Source organism: Aedes albopictus, chromosome 2, assembly GCF_035046485.1.
Source record: "Aedes albopictus strain Foshan chromosome 2, AalbF5, whole genome shotgun sequence".
NCBI lineage: Eukaryota > Metazoa > Arthropoda > Insecta > Diptera > Culicidae > Aedes > Aedes albopictus.
The window spans coordinates 54,545,329-54,562,442 of NC_085137.1; the positions used below are offsets into that span (position 1 = coordinate 54,545,329).

Here is a 17,114-nt window from a genome sequence, read left to right on the forward strand (position 1 = left end):
AGAGAAAACAGTTGATTGTCGTTGGAAGAGTTGGGCTTGTGTTGAGAACCTGGTTGGAAATGGAAAAAAAGGATTCATTCTAGAAAGCATCTTTGCGGCGAACAGTCGATTGTGAGTTTTGCGCTCGGATGTTAGTTGTGGTAGCCTACCACTGGTAGGTGTATTCCGGTTTCGTTTACTACATGGCGGAGTCGGTAGGTATTTTCATCGTTTGTAGCGAGGTTTTTAGCAAAAAAAACGTGTATTGTACAGTTTGATTTTCGTAATTCTCATGCGTGAGGACATGAGTGGAACAGCTTTGAGATGTCCGTAATTCCCATGCAGGTTGTCATGGGTGGGAAACAAGAAAATGTCCGTAATTCCCATGCGAGTGGACATGGGTGGGAAAGAGAAGAAAACTATTTTCGTAATTCCTATGCGAATGGCCATGGGTGGAAGGAAAATCGTAATTCTCATGCGGGAGGGACATGAGTGGAACAATTGTGAGATGGCCGTAATTCCTATGCGAAGACATGGGTGGGATGATTTGCATTGAGCTTGGATTGGATTTAGGATCAAATAAATAAGGATTATATTTGAGCAATTAAAATGGATTGGGTTTGCATTGGATTTAGACTGGAATTGGTTTGGATTCTAAATAGTTATGGATTGGATGTGGATTATATTTAGATTGAAATGAATTTGCTACTGATTTTGGAGTGGATTTGATTGGATTTCGATTGGATTGGATTTGTATTGGAGTTATGTGTTTGAGAGCAGATTGGTTTTGTATTACAGAGAAGGCTTGATTTAGGTCGTTTTTTTGTAAAGTTGGAATGGATATGGGTCGGATATGGACTATATTTGGATCAATATTGATTTTTTTTGGATGTGGAGGTAAATTGAATTGATTATGAATTAAATCGTGGCCCATTTTTAAATGGCTTGGATTTGTATTGGACTTGGTCTATATTTGGAATAGTTTGAGATGGATTGGGATTGAATTTGGAATAGACATGGATCAGATATGGATTATGTGTACATCAAATATAGATTGAATTGGATGTGGATTGCATTAGGATTGAATTTGGATCATATATTAAGTGGATTGGAGTTACACTGGATTTAGATCAGATATTGATGGATTTGGAATGGAGTGGAATAAAGTGGACGTGGAATGGGTTTTGTTTCGGAAAGGATTAGATTTGGATTTCGATTGATTTGAATTTCTATCGGAGTTTGGTTTGGATCGTGTTTTGCTAGATTTTGATTGGATTTGAAATGGATATTAATTATATTTTGGTCAAACCTGGATTGAATTGAATGTGGAGCGAGTTTGGTGTGGATTTCATTTGGTTTCAGAATGGATTTTGTTTTGATTATAAATTATAATTGAATCTGCTTTCAATTGATTTGTGCTTGTATTGGAGTTAGAGTGGAATTGGATCGAATTTTAATGTATTTGATATTTCGATCAATCTAGAATTAATTTGTAGATAAATTGAATTGATTATGGATTAAATCGTAACCCATTTTCGAATGGCTTGGAATTACATAGGACTTGGACTATATTTAAAATGGATTGAGAATGATTTGGATTGAGCTTGGAATGGAAATGGATCGGATATGGATAATGTGTATAGTTAACTTTAATTGAATGTGGAACAGACTTGAAATGGATTTGATTTGGATTTGAAATAGATATGAATTGGATTTGGATTGCATTAGGGTTTGGTTTGGATTAAGAAAAGATTTTGAGTAAATTGGGATCCGATTTCGATTGGATTGGAGTTAGACTGTTTTGGATCAGATATTGGTGGATTTGGATTGGACATGAATTGCATACGGATTATATTCGGATTAAATTGGATGAGAAATGGATTTGGATTTCGATTGGAAATAGACTGGGATTGGACTGTATTTTGCTAGAGTGTATTTTGTAGAGCGAATTTGGAGTGGATTCGATTTGGTTTCAGGATGGATTTGGATTGGTTATAGATTATATTTGAATCTAATTGCAATTGATTTGGATTGGAGTTAGAGTGGAATTGGATCGAAATTTGATTTATTTGATATTTGGATCAATCTTGGATGTGGAGTTAATTTGAATTTATTATGGATTAAATCATGACTTACTTTCGAATGGATTCGATTTGTATTAGACTTAGCTATATTTGATTTGGTTTTAAAGTAGATATGAATTAGATTTGGATTGCATTAGGAGTGGATTTGATTGGAATCTGTTATTGATTAAATTTTAGGATTGGCATTAGATCTTTAGAACTAAACTGGACTTGGTCCAAATTTTGATGGATATGCCAAAGATATTATATTATATTGTACATGGATTATATTTGGATTAAACGAGGGGCGAATCACTAGCGCATTTTCGATTCAGCCTTGCGTATTGACATACGCATTGGCGCATTTTGTTACGCATTAGCGTATTAAGGTACGCATTTCTAAAATTGAACAACACCTGACAAAATTTTACAGCATGCATTTTTCCCGGATAAAAACTAACCATAGGGTGTTTGGTGAAAACCATTCATGCACCATACAGTGTACCAGCTACAATAATGTATATTGTAATGAAATGGTTCACTAAAAGCTTCGCACATTGTAGCTACTATACATTTACATTCGATTTTTATGTAACAATATATTATACTGTTTTTCTTACGTTTGAACCATTCACTTTTCCGAAACATTATTTTTCCGTGCATTATTAATTATTTATTCAGTTTTAGATTTTTTCCGTGCTTTGTTTTGTTGATGTTTGTGACTTTTTTGATGCAAAGGAAAGGAAAGAAAAAAAGTGAATAAGTTGAAACATCAATTTAAAAGTAAAAAGAAAATCGCGTTAAGTACTGTTCCTTTGAATTCCACTAAGAATCAAAGGAACAGTACTTAACGCGATTTTTTTTACTTACGGATATTCCCCTAACAAGCCCAGGTTAATCATCATCATTAATTTAAAGTCAATAAAATGTTTAAATAAGTAGTAAATCAGATCTTTTAAGAACTGCAGATCCAAGAGATATGGTGGACTAGGTATGTAGAGTGCGATGAGAGGAATACGATTGACGTACTTTATCGTAGAGCCATCTTTAACATATGGACTGGAGTGAATACTGAAAGAAATTCTAATATAGGTTCGTCTGTGGGTTCGCTTTTTAACCTAACTTATACTTGAATCGAACTTGACAGTTATCTCATGAGTTGTTATGTATTTCCCCGTGTATTTCAAACTTTGGTCAAACTGGAGCTTCAATATTGCAAAAACGGTTAAGCACGCTGTAATGATACTTATGTACCTCGTCACCCACTTCATGCAACTACATTAGTGGTCTAATAATACTTAGCGTGCTCGGCATAGTTCCATCATGCCGCTCAAAGTGTTGCCACAAATAATGCTTAGTTTGCGAAACCCAGTTATCTGGCTGGTGGGGCATGGGAGCCTAAGCTTCAACTGTTAATACAATCAGAGACTACTCAGACCTCGACTCAGACTTAGACGTGGGCGATTCAATATGAAGGGTTATCCAAAACGCTCTGGAGAATTCCCAAAGCGCATTCTCATAATGCTAGTAAGCCTAAGATGCCATTAACAGGAGGAAAATGACAAGATAGTATAACATTATATGGTTTATGTAATGTAAACCAATACAACATAACAAAAGAGAACCATTCCAAAACCATTTAATTAAATGTATAACCAGTAGTGAAACTACAATTAAAAACAATATATTTACGGTACATTTTATTGTTTGAAACCATATGTGTACCATACAATGTACGATTTATTAAAACCCACGTATCAGTATTTATAACAATTCATTTACAATATAATGTATGGTTTTGCAAAAAAATATATATGGAGAAAAATATTTTTTTATATTGTTACGATACTTAAGGAGAAACTTCAAAGAACACAAACATGGCTGCCACAATGGCCGACTTGAACCCCTACTCGCGTTTTCAAAAGCACCAATCTTGAAAATTCGTAAACAAATGCGCTCGATTTGGAAAAGCTGCCTCTTTTTGCAAGTGAGCAAAGCCAGGATTAACAAGTGCGGCTTAGTTGGATGCTTCTTTCGTCAGATTTGTGCCTCTAAAGTTTGTATGGAAAATTGCAAAGGGATTTCTTGATGTTTCACCTTAACCACCCGTATAGTATATTGTAAAAATCTTATTTACAATATACTGTATTGGGTTCTACATTACATTTTATTGTTTTTGTATTTTTATTTTTACAGTGGTGTCTATTGTAAAAATATGGTTTTAAATAGTACTGTTACAATACAACGTTCGGTTTTTCTACTGTATTTTTTATTCGGGTTCTACGCATTGATAAAAACACGCATTTTTCTACGCATTGATAGAAAACACGCATTTTTATGCGCATTGGTGGAATGCTCGCATTTTTATACGCATTGATAAATTACACGCATTTTCCTACGCATTGGCGTATTTTTCAACAAATTGTGTATTAAAACTCCAAAAATTCGCCATGCATTCCTGTGCATTTTTCAACGCATTGGATATTTTGGCGCATTTTTCAACGCATTGGAGCATTTTGTAACGCATTTTCATCAAAACGCATTTTCGATTCAGTTGTTTTGGAAGTGATCCGCCCCTCGGGATTAAACTTGGATTAATTTGGATGTGAAATGGATATTGATTGGTTTTGGATTGGATGTGGATTCAATTTAGATTGGAGTTAGATTGGATTTGGATCGTATGTTGCTAGATTTGGATAGGATTTGGATTACATCTGGATCAAACTTGGATTGAATTGGATACATGGAACGGATTTGGAGGGGATTTGATTTTGATTAGGAACAGATATGGATTGGAACAAATTTTGTTGAATTTGGATTAGATTGGTCTTGTTTTGAATCTGAATAAGATATGGATTGGATTTGGATTTGGATTGAGTTTACTTTGACTAAACCGGATATGATACCCTTAAGGTAATTGGTTTTAGTTACGAATCTGATTTGATTTGGATTGCATTTAAAGTCAATGTGAAATAAATTTAGATGAGACTAGGGCCGGATTCGCATTAGATTGAAATTAAATATTGATTGAAATGTGATTGCTTTTGGTATGGATTCGACTTCCATGGCTAATTAGATCCGATTTGCATGTTTTCGCACAAAATTTAAGCTTAAGGAAGCATATTCATTTTAGCTGAGTACTAACAGTACAAAGAGTAGAGAAGGGGAAGGATGTAGTGAATGGGGTGTTCTGCCAAGTATCTGATTGAAATTTAATGAGCGTGCTTTAAGACGTTTGAAGATACGCAGTACTAGAAGAGGAACAGAAGTTAATGATGATGATTCCCAAGAAACAGAACTAGCTGAACAACAGTTTCTTAAGCTAAAGTTTGCTTAAGAGTGGTTTGTTCCACTCTTGTACAGCAAAAATGTTTGTTGGGTTGTATTCTGTTTGCGAGCGCACGCAGACAGACGCATGCGTTCGCTGATGAATGGTATGATCAGGGATGCCAGATGATTTTTTGAAAAATCTGTATCACTATTTTTAAAAATCTGTATCCCATACAAAATTTTGGTGAAAAATCTGTATCTCATACAAAAATAAAATGGCCCCTCTAGCTCAAAAATCTGTATTTCATATAAAACTAAATCTGTACGGATGCTCAAAAATCTGTATAATACAGATAAATCTGTATACATGGCATCTCTGGGTATGATAGACGGAATGAATGGGATAGAATGAAACTGGCATGTGCCAGAGAGAGAAAACAGTTGATTGTCGTTGGAAGAATTGGGCTTGTGTTGAGAACCTGGTTGGAAATGGAAAAAAGGATTCATTCTAGAAAGCATCTTTGCGGCGAACGGTCGATTGTGAGTTTTGCGCTCGGATGTTAGTTGTGGTAGGTGTATTCCGGTTTCGTTTACTACAAGCATATCCCACAGTATACTGTATACATTTTATAAGTCGCCCGAGTGTCCATGTTGGAATTTTCCGGTGGCTAGCAACAATTCCCGAGGTTTTCCCGACTTTTTCCCGGTGGTTTCAAATTCCCGAACTTTTCCCGGTTTTCCCGAAATTCCCGACTGGGTGGCCACCCTGAATATAATTTTGGCAGCCATTAGTGCTCGTAAATGGGAGCCTATTCAGAATCCAGATTTGTATTGTGGATTTACCGGCTACTTGTATTCTACCGGTTACTTAAGTAGCCGTTACAAAGTAGCCGTTTTCATATAAAAATCAACTTGATTGTCAAAAAATGAATGTCGCTGAGTAGCTAGTGGCAACAAGGAATAGCGCGTACAATAAAAATGTTTAAAATCATTTTAAAGTTACTCTTTTTATAAAACGGCTACTTTGGAAGCCATACTGAAGCGACCGGTAAAATACAAGTAGCCGGTAAATCCACAATATTTTCATTCCTGCAGGAATTAACGAAATTAGTGGCCATGGCCACTAAAGTTTTCGTCAAGCGCATAGTGCGCTTGTGCGTTCTCACTGCCTGCACCCTCCCTGTTCTCACTACTGCGTTCCCAGTTACTGACTTCCATAATATTGAGCGATTTTGATTTTTATTCCCAGACAAATTTGTTGACCATCACGAAGAAACTCAAGTACCCAAATTTGAGTACTTTTAAACTTACTTTTGAGTTCTTTTTACCCACTCTATTCGTTGTTGTTATACACTCAGCGAAAAAAACTAGCGAAATTCATCGAATTACCTTATGAAAATTTGCTATAACTAATTCTTATGGGTGACATAAGAATATCTTATGAAAATTGATCGTGCTTGCTATGATAAATTTCATAAGATAGACTTATTAAAAGAACAAAAAAATCTTAAAATGATGAAGACTGGATTCGATCCATGAACGTCGGGATCACCGAGCCCGTGTTTTATCCACACGGCTACCGACGCTTGAGAATACCATGTTGCTAAACATGAATAAGCGCCAAGCTGTGAGACGATTCTACGTCATACAGTGACCTTATGAAATTCATCCGAATCATTATGAATTATTTAAAGGCCGTTCCATAAGTTGGACCTTATGGAAATCTTAAGGCTATTTGGTTGAGTGTAGAGCGAAGAGTAAACCAACTCAACTTAATGTCACCAAAAATATTAAAAATCTTTTGATATTTAATAAAATCATCGACGTCGTCAGCGCAATCGCCCAATACTACCTAGCAGTGTTGTCTTCGAAACGTCATCAAAATTTTTGTGCAGCTGTGGCACTGTCAAAATCTTCCTGGCGGATCCGATTCGATGACGACCGACTTGTGTGCGTATCTGGATGCATTTTTATTTACCCATCGTTTGCGACGAGAAGTTTGATTGCGGATTGAAAATCAGGAAAACCTGTGTCCCCACGGCACGGCACCACCAGACTACGGATAATCCAACACCTGCTAGGAAAGTGGAAAACGTAGCCAACAGGGATTGATGCCAACCGGTTCACCGTCATGGGAATGAACGTAAGTCGACACGACGATCTGGGCGAAAACGAGTATCTGAAGCGCTTTGTTGGCAAAGAGCATATTCCGGCGTACAACGATGAGTTCTGGAACAGTTTCCTGCAGTATCACATCAATCTGCCGACAAATAGGTGAGTAGTAGGAAATTAACGATGTTCTGCTGAACGGGCTTATCAATGTTGGATGGTTGAGGTGTTCTTATCAGGAGTTTCTTTTTGTAACTCGCTCTCGAATGTTTTGAAATTGAACGTGAGTAAGTTGTTGTTTCATTTCAGCCAAGAACAGTTGAGTTTGGATTCGAGACTGGAGACGCTTTGTCAGAGCTTCATCAGTCACAACCTTTCGACCGGAAACTTTGGTTCACTGATAAATGTTTATCTGGTAAAGGTTTCCGAATTGCTGGCCTTATCCGATGCTGAAAGGTAAGTTTGGATGTGTATAAAGCGACTAAAACTTATGAACCCCATGAATTTATCATTTTAGCACGGTACACATCTGGCAGGCATTCAATGCTTTGTTTATTATCCGGTGTTTGATCAAATACATGATTGAAACTGGCTCAGAGTATCAACTTCTGCAGCACTTTGAGGCATTGCCCATCCAGGAGAGTCAGAGGCAGACGGATGGCACAACACAAGCTGGTGGCAGCAGTTCCGGTGCAGATGTGGCAGTTAGTATTGATCCCAAGGTTATTGCCGATAGCAAGGCAGCGGTGGCCAAATTGGTGGATGGAACCAAATTTGAGACGTTCCTGGAAGCGTTAGTCAACATCATCGTTGTGATACCGGTTAAGTGAGTATTAAATAATAATTTAACTGCATAAGGATTGTTGATTAGTCGTTATTGTTTAGACTTGTTTACGAGATTTACTAGATTTGAAGTGGAATTATAGCAAATTCCATAAAATATTATTTAGGTACCGAAACCAAGCTTGATTTACGGTAAATTTATCCAAAGGTCTTAGGCGAGCTTTTCGGATAGTCTTTTATGTAGAATTCAGAACTGATGAGATTCCATGGTGAGGATTTTTAAAATTCTTGAAAAAATCTTTAATGGAAGATGGAATGGATATAGGGTGACGAAGGGTATTATCGGCAGGTTTGTTCTCTTCGTCATGGGGGGTTTTTGTGGGCCGAATTGCCTGAAATTTAGGCATATACTTCTCTCCAGATATCCAGATGTCCACTCTTCCCGGGCAGGGAACTTCGTGGAAAATGTCCTATATGGGAAATTACAAGCAATTGTAAGATCACTTGGAGCAAGGACAACTTTGTCCCAATTCACCAAAAGTGGAAACAACGAGGTGTGTGTTGAACTGCGGTTCACAGGAGTTTCCTCTAGTAAACCGAGTACCCATAGACGGTAAGTGCAAGAAAGTGCTTCTTGTTTGAGATGAATGTGTAGTGGAGCAACGTCAAAGAGAACTCCGAGCGCTGCCGTGGGAGTTGAAGAGAACGCTCCAGACATCGCCATTAAGCACATCCTTTGGAGATGGCCTAACTTTGATTGGACCGTTCTCATTTCGCCCTTTTGCCACCACACAAGACATCCATAAGCCAATATTGGCCGAACCACAGTTGTGTAAATCCACTCGATATACTTGGGTTTTAGACCCCAAGTTGTACCAAAAGTACGCCGGCATTGCCCGAAGGCCATACAAGCTTTCTTGATTCTGAACTCAATGTGAGGTGTCCAGGAAAGCTTGGAATCAAGAATGACTCCAACGTACTTTACCTGCTCAGTCACATCGATTTCAGAATTAAAGAGACGCAAAGGTCGAACACCATTACGGTTTCGCTTTTCCGTGAAAGGAACAATATATGTTTTACTTGGATTTACCGAAAGGCCATATTGGCGACACCAACCCTCAACTACCTGAAGGGCGCTTTGCATCAGGTCGAAAAGGGTGGTGATACACATACCAACTAACAATGATAGGTAGTCGTCGGCAAAACCATAAGTAGGAAAACCGCTATTATTGAGTTGCCTCAATAGCGTATCTGCTACGAGATTCCACAAAAGCAGTGACAAGACTCCCCCTTGGGGGCATCCACAAACACTCAATTTCCTAATCCCTGCTAGACGCAATGTCGAGAAGAGATATCGGTCTTTGAGCATTTGATGAATCCAATTGGAAATCATTGGAGATACACCATGACTCCGTGCGGCTTCCAATATGGCATCGAAAGGCACGTTGTCAAAGGCACCCTCGATATCTAAGAATACACCCAAACAAGATTGCTTTTGAGCGAATGCTTTCTCGATATCGTAAAAACCTTGTGTAAAAGAGTCACAGTGGACTTACCAGATTGGTAGGCATGTTGGTTCACATGAAGAGGCACGTTGGCCAGATGAACATCACGGATGTGATGATCCACAATGCGTTCTAAGCATTTCAGAAGAAAAGAGGTCAAACTGATAGGTCTGAAACTCTTTGCTTCTTCATACGACGCACGACCCACTTTCGGAATAAACTTCACAGTAATAACATGAAACAACACACAACAACACAGAACAACATGTGAAATTATGATTTACAATTTAAAACATTCAAAAAACTTCATTAGTTTCAGAGATACAAGGGTTGAAAGTTATGGTGCTCTACAGTCACCATGGGCGGGAAAGGGTTAAGTGCCCACTCAATCGATTCTATAGTTCCAATACTCCGAGCCGAAGACAGGGAATCGTAACTACAAGAAAAGACATCAGGTTCATCCGAAGATGTAATATCCACACATCCAGGGAAGTGTGTGCTGAATAAGCATTCCAGAACTTCCTCATCAGAGGAAGTCAGATCGCCATTTGGCAAACGAAGTTCGTTAACTCGGAAATCCTTAGATTTCGCAAGGATTTTATTTAACCGACTGGCTTCATTCAAACTGGAAACATTGGTACAAAGGTTTTTCCAGCCGGATCGTTCAGCAGACCGGAGAGCTTTCCTTGCGGCCTTGCGAACCGACCTGAAAGCCTCCGAACCAGCCGAACGTCGTCTGTTCCAACTCTTTCTACATTGTGTTCTGAGTTTCGCCAGATCAGAGTTCCACCAAGGGGTTACTCTTGTGATCTTCACAGACCGTAGAGGGCATGCTTCTTCAAAAGCTTCCATGATGAAGGTCGTTGTAGTATCAACGGCATCATCTAAATCACTTGAAGTGTCAATGGATGGTGAGTATCCATGAAATTTGACCGCAACCAAATCAGTAAAAAGATCCCAGTTTGTTGACCGGGGATTCCTGAAACGCAATGTTTGCGAAGTAACATTTAAATGTTCAAAAAAGATGTAGCGATGGTCAGATAAAGATTCTTCATCTGACACATGCCAATTGGTCAGCTCGTGACTAATTCTACTAGAGCAAAGCGTTATGTCTAACACTTCCTCTCTAGCAGATACCATGAAGGTTGGGCGGTTGCCTATGTTAAATGTAAGATCTGTACTACTTAAGTACTCCATCAAACTGGAACCTCTCAAATTAATGTCTGAGCTGCCCCAGATGATATGGTGAGCATTAGCATCACTGCCAACAATTAGCGGAAGGCCTTTTGAAGTACAGTATGCGATGACTTGTTTGAAAGCATCCGTAGGGGATGGTTCATCATGCGATAAATAAACCGAACAATAGACGTATTTCCTGTTGAGGTTTCCAACAGATACATCAATTGTGATAGCACATACATCTTTGGTGGTTAGTTCAGAGATGAGTGTAGCAACTATTGCGTTGTTGACAAACACACAGGCTCGAGGCATGACACGCGAGTTTGTCATTTCATGTTTACTGAAAGTAGCAAACACCGGGTTCACAAGGTTTCCTAGATAGAAATTTCCCTTACGAAAGTAAGGTTCTTGGACCAAGGCCACTCGGGCTGTGCCATTTTGCATAAGTCTGCAAAGATTGATTGTTGCTGTTCTTTTATGCTGAAGATTGATCTGAGCTATCCTAACCGTAGCCACTACCCAAACTAGGTAAGATTGAACTCTTCACAATAACAGCACAACAAAGAACAGCAGCAATAAAACCAGATCGGTATCGATTGGAAAACGCAAAAGGCGAGGATACACAGAATATACTGTGTAAATCGCATAATGCGAAACCATATAGGTGAAAATTTAAACTAATTAACAACATCTTCATAATCCCACCCTTATTTAGCCTCAAGTGAGACTAAAGAAGGGCAGCCGATTGTCTCGGAGAAACACAAGGTCCACTGCACCATTGCTCCGGTTAGCTCAGTAAGGGCAACATACTGTGGAGGGCGCCCTGGTACTCCACAGGCTCCGTTTGCGGTTAGGTTTTTATTAGACCCTCCTAGCCATTCATTCCTAGGCACGGTAAGCATGAAGCCGCATCACACCATGAATTAGGGGTCACCTGCTGGTAGATTCTTACCACCGGAACAGGCGGTCCGTAGTGTTATTCTTAGCCAATTGAGACAATCGCTACCGACACTACACAGCTATCTAGGCTGATCGAGAAAAGAAGTAAATATTGATAATCAACTTCATACAGGCTCGAACAGCCGACAAAAATCAATAGTTTTTGATTGTTTATCAATAGTTCCACTATTGAAACAAGTAGTTGGCAGTTGGGTTTACCTAATGAAATTACAATCATATTTTTAAAACTATTGCATCATGTTCATCTAATTCCGTTTGTCTTGAGTTCGTCGAAAATCGATGGTGCTCTAGAGCAACTATGGGAAGTAGAGGGTTAATCGTTTATATGTTCGATACAACGTTACATGCCGTTAAGATGCAAGGTATCAGCACTGAACAAAATCCACTAGTAGGGGTAGGCGGGATATAATGAGCACTCTTCGTTTCTACTGAAAATGTTGAAATATTCAACACAAACTGTTCGTTTGTAGCTTCATTATCTTTATTTTGATGAATTAACGACGAAACATCAATTGAAAAAGTCGTTTGCCATGAGAAAATGAGCAAAATGCGTGAATGGGTCATTCAAAATATATAAGAATCAACTGATCTTAAATAAGAATTTGGAAATCTAAATATAGTAATCTATCAAGTTTCTTGATATTTTCTGGACCAATGAGATGTATTTGTAACACTTTTCAAATAATTGCTTGAAAAATTTATTGGAAAAATATACTTTAAAAATTTGATGTAGGGTGGGGCAAAATGAGCAACTGGTAAAAAAATATGGAAATGATAAACATTTCAACCAAATGAAATTCAGGTTTTGTCATTAATTTAAAATTTATCAACCTGAAAAGTTGGGTACCAATATACTTTTGTCATTTAGATACTCCTTTGACACGCTTGAAAAAAAAATTGTATTGTTTTTAACTTTTTTCTGAATTTTAACGGTTAGCTTTTGTCGGTAAAGGTTCAAATAAGGATTATACACCGTGTCCAATAAGTTACAAAATCAAATTGAATTCATTTCACATCTGTAATTAGGATTTTCAAAGTAAATCTATTTATAGAAAGGCCAACTAACACTGATCAAATACAGCATATGTTTTGGAATTAATTTTCCTTTATCCTTCTCTGCTGATCGCTTATGTGTCGTAAGTCCATTTCCGAGTAAAGGTTTTAAGCTGAAATATAGCTAGTAGCAACCATGACCAGAAGAGAGAAAAAATATGAGACTCTGTATTAGTGAAGTACGAAGCCGTTTTATGTTTTACAAAATAAAACGTAAATTAAACAAAGTGTCCATTTACCTGTTTTAATTAAATTTTTTGTGTTAAAGAAGCATGGCTGCATACTGACGTGCCTCTAGAGCCGACCTACTGATACCTGATGGCTGCATACTATCTTGTTGATTCACTATTCTCACTCCTAAAACATGCTTGTCCCTATTGTGGTAAATTTTGTCCAAAATTTACGTTTTACGATGTTTATCTTTAATATAACGGTCATTTTCAAGGAAATCATCCCAAGTTGAGTTTACTTGCAAATTTCTTAGCATATCATCAATTAAATTGTATTGTTTTAGTCTTTGTATATCCATTTGGTACAATACTTGGGATAAAAACTCAACATTTTACGTTATGGAGTCTATTGAGCAACCGTTGAATGAAAAACTTTTTGTACATTTTTTTTCATGCCGGAGCAAACGGATTTCAGAAAACGGAAGTGTAGTACAGAAAAGTGAAGTGTACTGCTAGGCTCCTAAAAAGAAATAGAAAATAACATTATTCTAAACCGTATGCTTTATTGAATCTGTATTATGTGGCCCTTCAATACATGCATTCATTATGAAAATATGAATACATAACAGGTGTGAAATAAAATTATGTTTTCTAAATTTGTATTTTGTATGAGAACTTATTGGACACGGTGTACGTTGAAATTATATAATGATTTTGATTTATTTACTGGATTTGACGTGAATTTTTGTACACGTACGTTGCTCACCGTGCACAATCAAATTAAGTGAATTGTTGGGGGTCCCAACAACTCATTATTTTATCACAAATATGATGATCGGTCACCACTTCGGATCAATTATACTTGGATTTCGTTCCTGACACACTCTTCATCAAGTGTTCAGCAGGGATAAGAATATACCCAGGGCCCATGTAGCCGAAGCGGGTATTCAGCAAGACCATGCTGAGGGTGACGGCTGACGGGTTCACTTCCCGGTCAGTCCAGAAACTTTTCGTGTATACACAATGTGTACACATACACATGCAAAATGGTCATTGGTAGAGAAAGCTCTCAGTTAATAACTGTGGAAGTGCTCATAGAACATCAAGCTGAGAAGCAGGCTTTGTCCCAGTTGGGACGCTACGCCAAGAAGAGAAAAGGAGCATGCTATTAATTTGGCAGTCCGAGCATTCAAAATATTTAATCCAACAATGTTATCTTGTCCATTTTCAGAGAATTTACATATCACCTGCATTTGGAAGCTGTAAACTGTTTGATTGTACTGCTGTCGGTAAGCCAATTTTCTCAACAGAGGACGGATAAATCTACCATCTTCAAGTAAGTTGTACCTTTATGATTATCATTAACTACCATACTATCTCCTAGCTTCTACCTTCCAGAACTATCTACAAATGCCAACATGCAAACACTCTGATGAGTGCCTTGTTGCACTTCCTTAGCCGCATGACGCAAGCTCCCTCGACGATGTTCGGTTTCGGAAGCGGTGGCTCGTTTGTATTCGGCATTGCGGAATCACTGTGGTCCATCCTAACATTTGCCCGAAAGCAACCGGATATTCTGTCGGCGCCCGATTTACCTTCAGCATTCAAGGATCACTATCCGCTGGCCAATCAGAGCTTGCTCCTGATGTTGATTCTGTCCAACCACTACACCACCAAGGACAATCCATATCGGGCCAGTTTGTTCGGATGCTCCGATTCGCAAGGTAAGTGGGCAGAATGTTCGTCGGTAAATAGACTCTTCTCTAAACGATAGCGTACATTTCAGCAGATTCTTCGAAAGACGACGCTGCAACTTTCAAAATCGACTTCTCTTCCCTGTACAACACGCTGTGCCGAATTGTGACTATTGATCAAGCTACCCTGTTACTGTATCTGCTGCTACATCGAAACCAAAGATTCTACAAGTACGTTATGGCACAACAGAATCTGCAGCAACTGGTGAGTGTGAAATCAGAAATCTCTGAACCAATTTCTCAAGGAATTACTAAAGAAATGCTAGAAAACAAAACATAGTTTTGCATGTATTGCTTAACCCTTGTCGTGCCTGTGCTTGAATGGGCAATGGGTTAGTGTGTGGAAATACCATTGAAGGTTTCTAATAGTCTCCGAGGCTTTCGAAATCCAACAGGGCGCGTCCCCGGGTTGCGGATAGGGGGAAAAGGGAGATTTCTCGCATTTCTACTGTAATCAGCCAATGTGATATTATCTTCTATGGTATTGTAGTGCATATAAGTGATCTCATTCTATGAGAATGCGAATCCATCTCTTATGATCATATATACAGGGTGTTAGGTTCGTAAGTGCAAACTTTTTAAAGCTCTCATCGTTTTCTTGCAATTTCGATTTAAATGTGCGGCACAGTGTGCAAAAAAGTGCTTACCTTGACAGTTGCAAATTTATGATCTGAAATGCGATGTTTGAATAGAAATTGCAAGAAAATGATAAGAGATAGAAGTTTGATGTCGATGGACGAATTGTAGAGTGAAACAGGGGCCACAACTTTGCCTAATAGAGAATTTTAATTTATTACGCATATTTTAAAGATAATTCACAAAAACAAATTAGAACACACTACTTTTGAACTGTTTGCTCTAGAAAACTCAGTTATTTAACTAAACCAATCGATTCAAAGATGCCATTTGATAGAAAACTCAATAATCTTTCGAATAAGGGTAAACAAACTGTGATAAGTTTGACCATTTTCATGTTATAGCCAGTTAAGGCAATTAGAGTAAAAAACATGGGAAGTTCCATAACTACGTAACGGTTGATATTTGACCATATGTGTAGAACAATTTTTTTCACCATTTATGGTCCTCTATCACCTTTCAAAAAGTTTGCACTCAGGAACCTAACACCCTGTATATGAAGAGCGAGAGCAATTTATTTAGTGTTGAAACTAATGCCTATCTTACAGGTATCTCTTCTCCATCCACTTGATGAGGAAGAACAAATGAAACCTGGAAGGCCATCATATATGTGTATTTATTATTATCTTTATTATCGAGATTTTCAACACGGTTCGTGTCGGTGTGTGTGCCTTGCACGTGCGATGCACACGACTTCAGCAGTGTGGTTACTTGGGTAGTGTGGGATAATTGGGTTTAGGACTGAGGGGGTCGTCGTTGATATGGCCGACACCATTGAGTGCTCAATGTTGGCGGGTTTATTGGTGACGATTTCTTCAGCTTAATGATCTCATTCATACCGCACACAAACTTTTGGGAAGAAGGAGTGCTTTGTAATGCAAGAGAGTGATTTAAACTCTGCGTTACGGGTTGGGTGAAGTCCTGCAGAGAGAGAGGCAACCCAGGTGACCGTGCGGCTCGGGCCGTGATGCATGCATAAGGCTGGGTTGGAGCGGAGACAGGCCTTTCTCCACTCTAGGTCGGTTTTGGTTGTACATGCGAGGTAGCGTTTGCCTTATTTGTGACGTGTTGTGCGTGGTTAGCGGCCCGAGCTGCGTGGTCACTTGGGAAGTGGTGTGCCCTGTAATCTTGATTTTGGTTTTGAGGTGAAGCCATAACTGGGTCGCGCCTCGGATTTGTTGAGCACGAGTCGGGGGCGCTGATAGCGGTTTGCGCTGGGAGTTTGATCGATTGGTTATCCGCTGGCTGTGGCCCGCCGATCGACTTGTCGGCGCCGCCTGTCATTTCTGGAGCTTGATTTGAATAGGTCGTATGTGCTTTTGTCGATTAAAAATTCGATCAGTTGGATTCGCTTATTATAGCGAAAACCGTTGAAATTGAGCATACAGCAGAATCCTCACAAAACAGGCTTTGTGTTCTATCATTAAAAGTTTGCAAAATATCTGCCATATTGCTACAATGACTAAAATAAACTGATGGAATTTTATATCGACAAAAGCACATACGACCTATTCAAATCGACCTCCAGATTTGGTTCTTGGGGTTTGTGCTCTTGGGGCGTTTCTTCGTTGTATCTTCGCCTTAATACTAATATTCATTAATAATAATAATAAATAATTCATTAATTCTTTCTATTACATAGATAATTCATTT

The 17,114-nt window shown here is 38.5% G+C and overlaps 1 protein-coding gene across 3 annotated transcripts in view; it reads left to right on the top strand.

Moving 5' to 3' along the window:
• Positions 1–7,180: 7,180 nt before the first annotated feature.
• The window catches only part of LOC109409181 (dymeclin), a 29,440-nt gene continuing 19,506 nt past the window's right edge, over positions 7,181–17,114 (top strand). For 2 of the 3 annotated variants that reach the window (XM_029871256.2, XM_029871258.2), the window contains exons 1-6: positions 7,181–7,586; positions 7,731–7,877; positions 7,939–8,247; positions 14,303–14,407; positions 14,470–14,795; positions 14,858–15,030. In XM_029871256.2, the coding sequence (XP_029727116.1) occupies positions 7,444–7,586; positions 7,731–7,877; positions 7,939–8,247; positions 14,303–14,407; positions 14,470–14,795; positions 14,858–15,030 (1,203 nt within the window). In that variant the 5' untranslated portion in view covers positions 7,181–7,443. The remainder of the gene's footprint in view (positions 7,587–7,730; positions 7,878–7,938; positions 8,248–14,302; positions 14,408–14,469; positions 14,796–14,857; positions 15,031–17,114) is intronic. The other variant, XM_029871257.2, reaches the window with a different exon arrangement.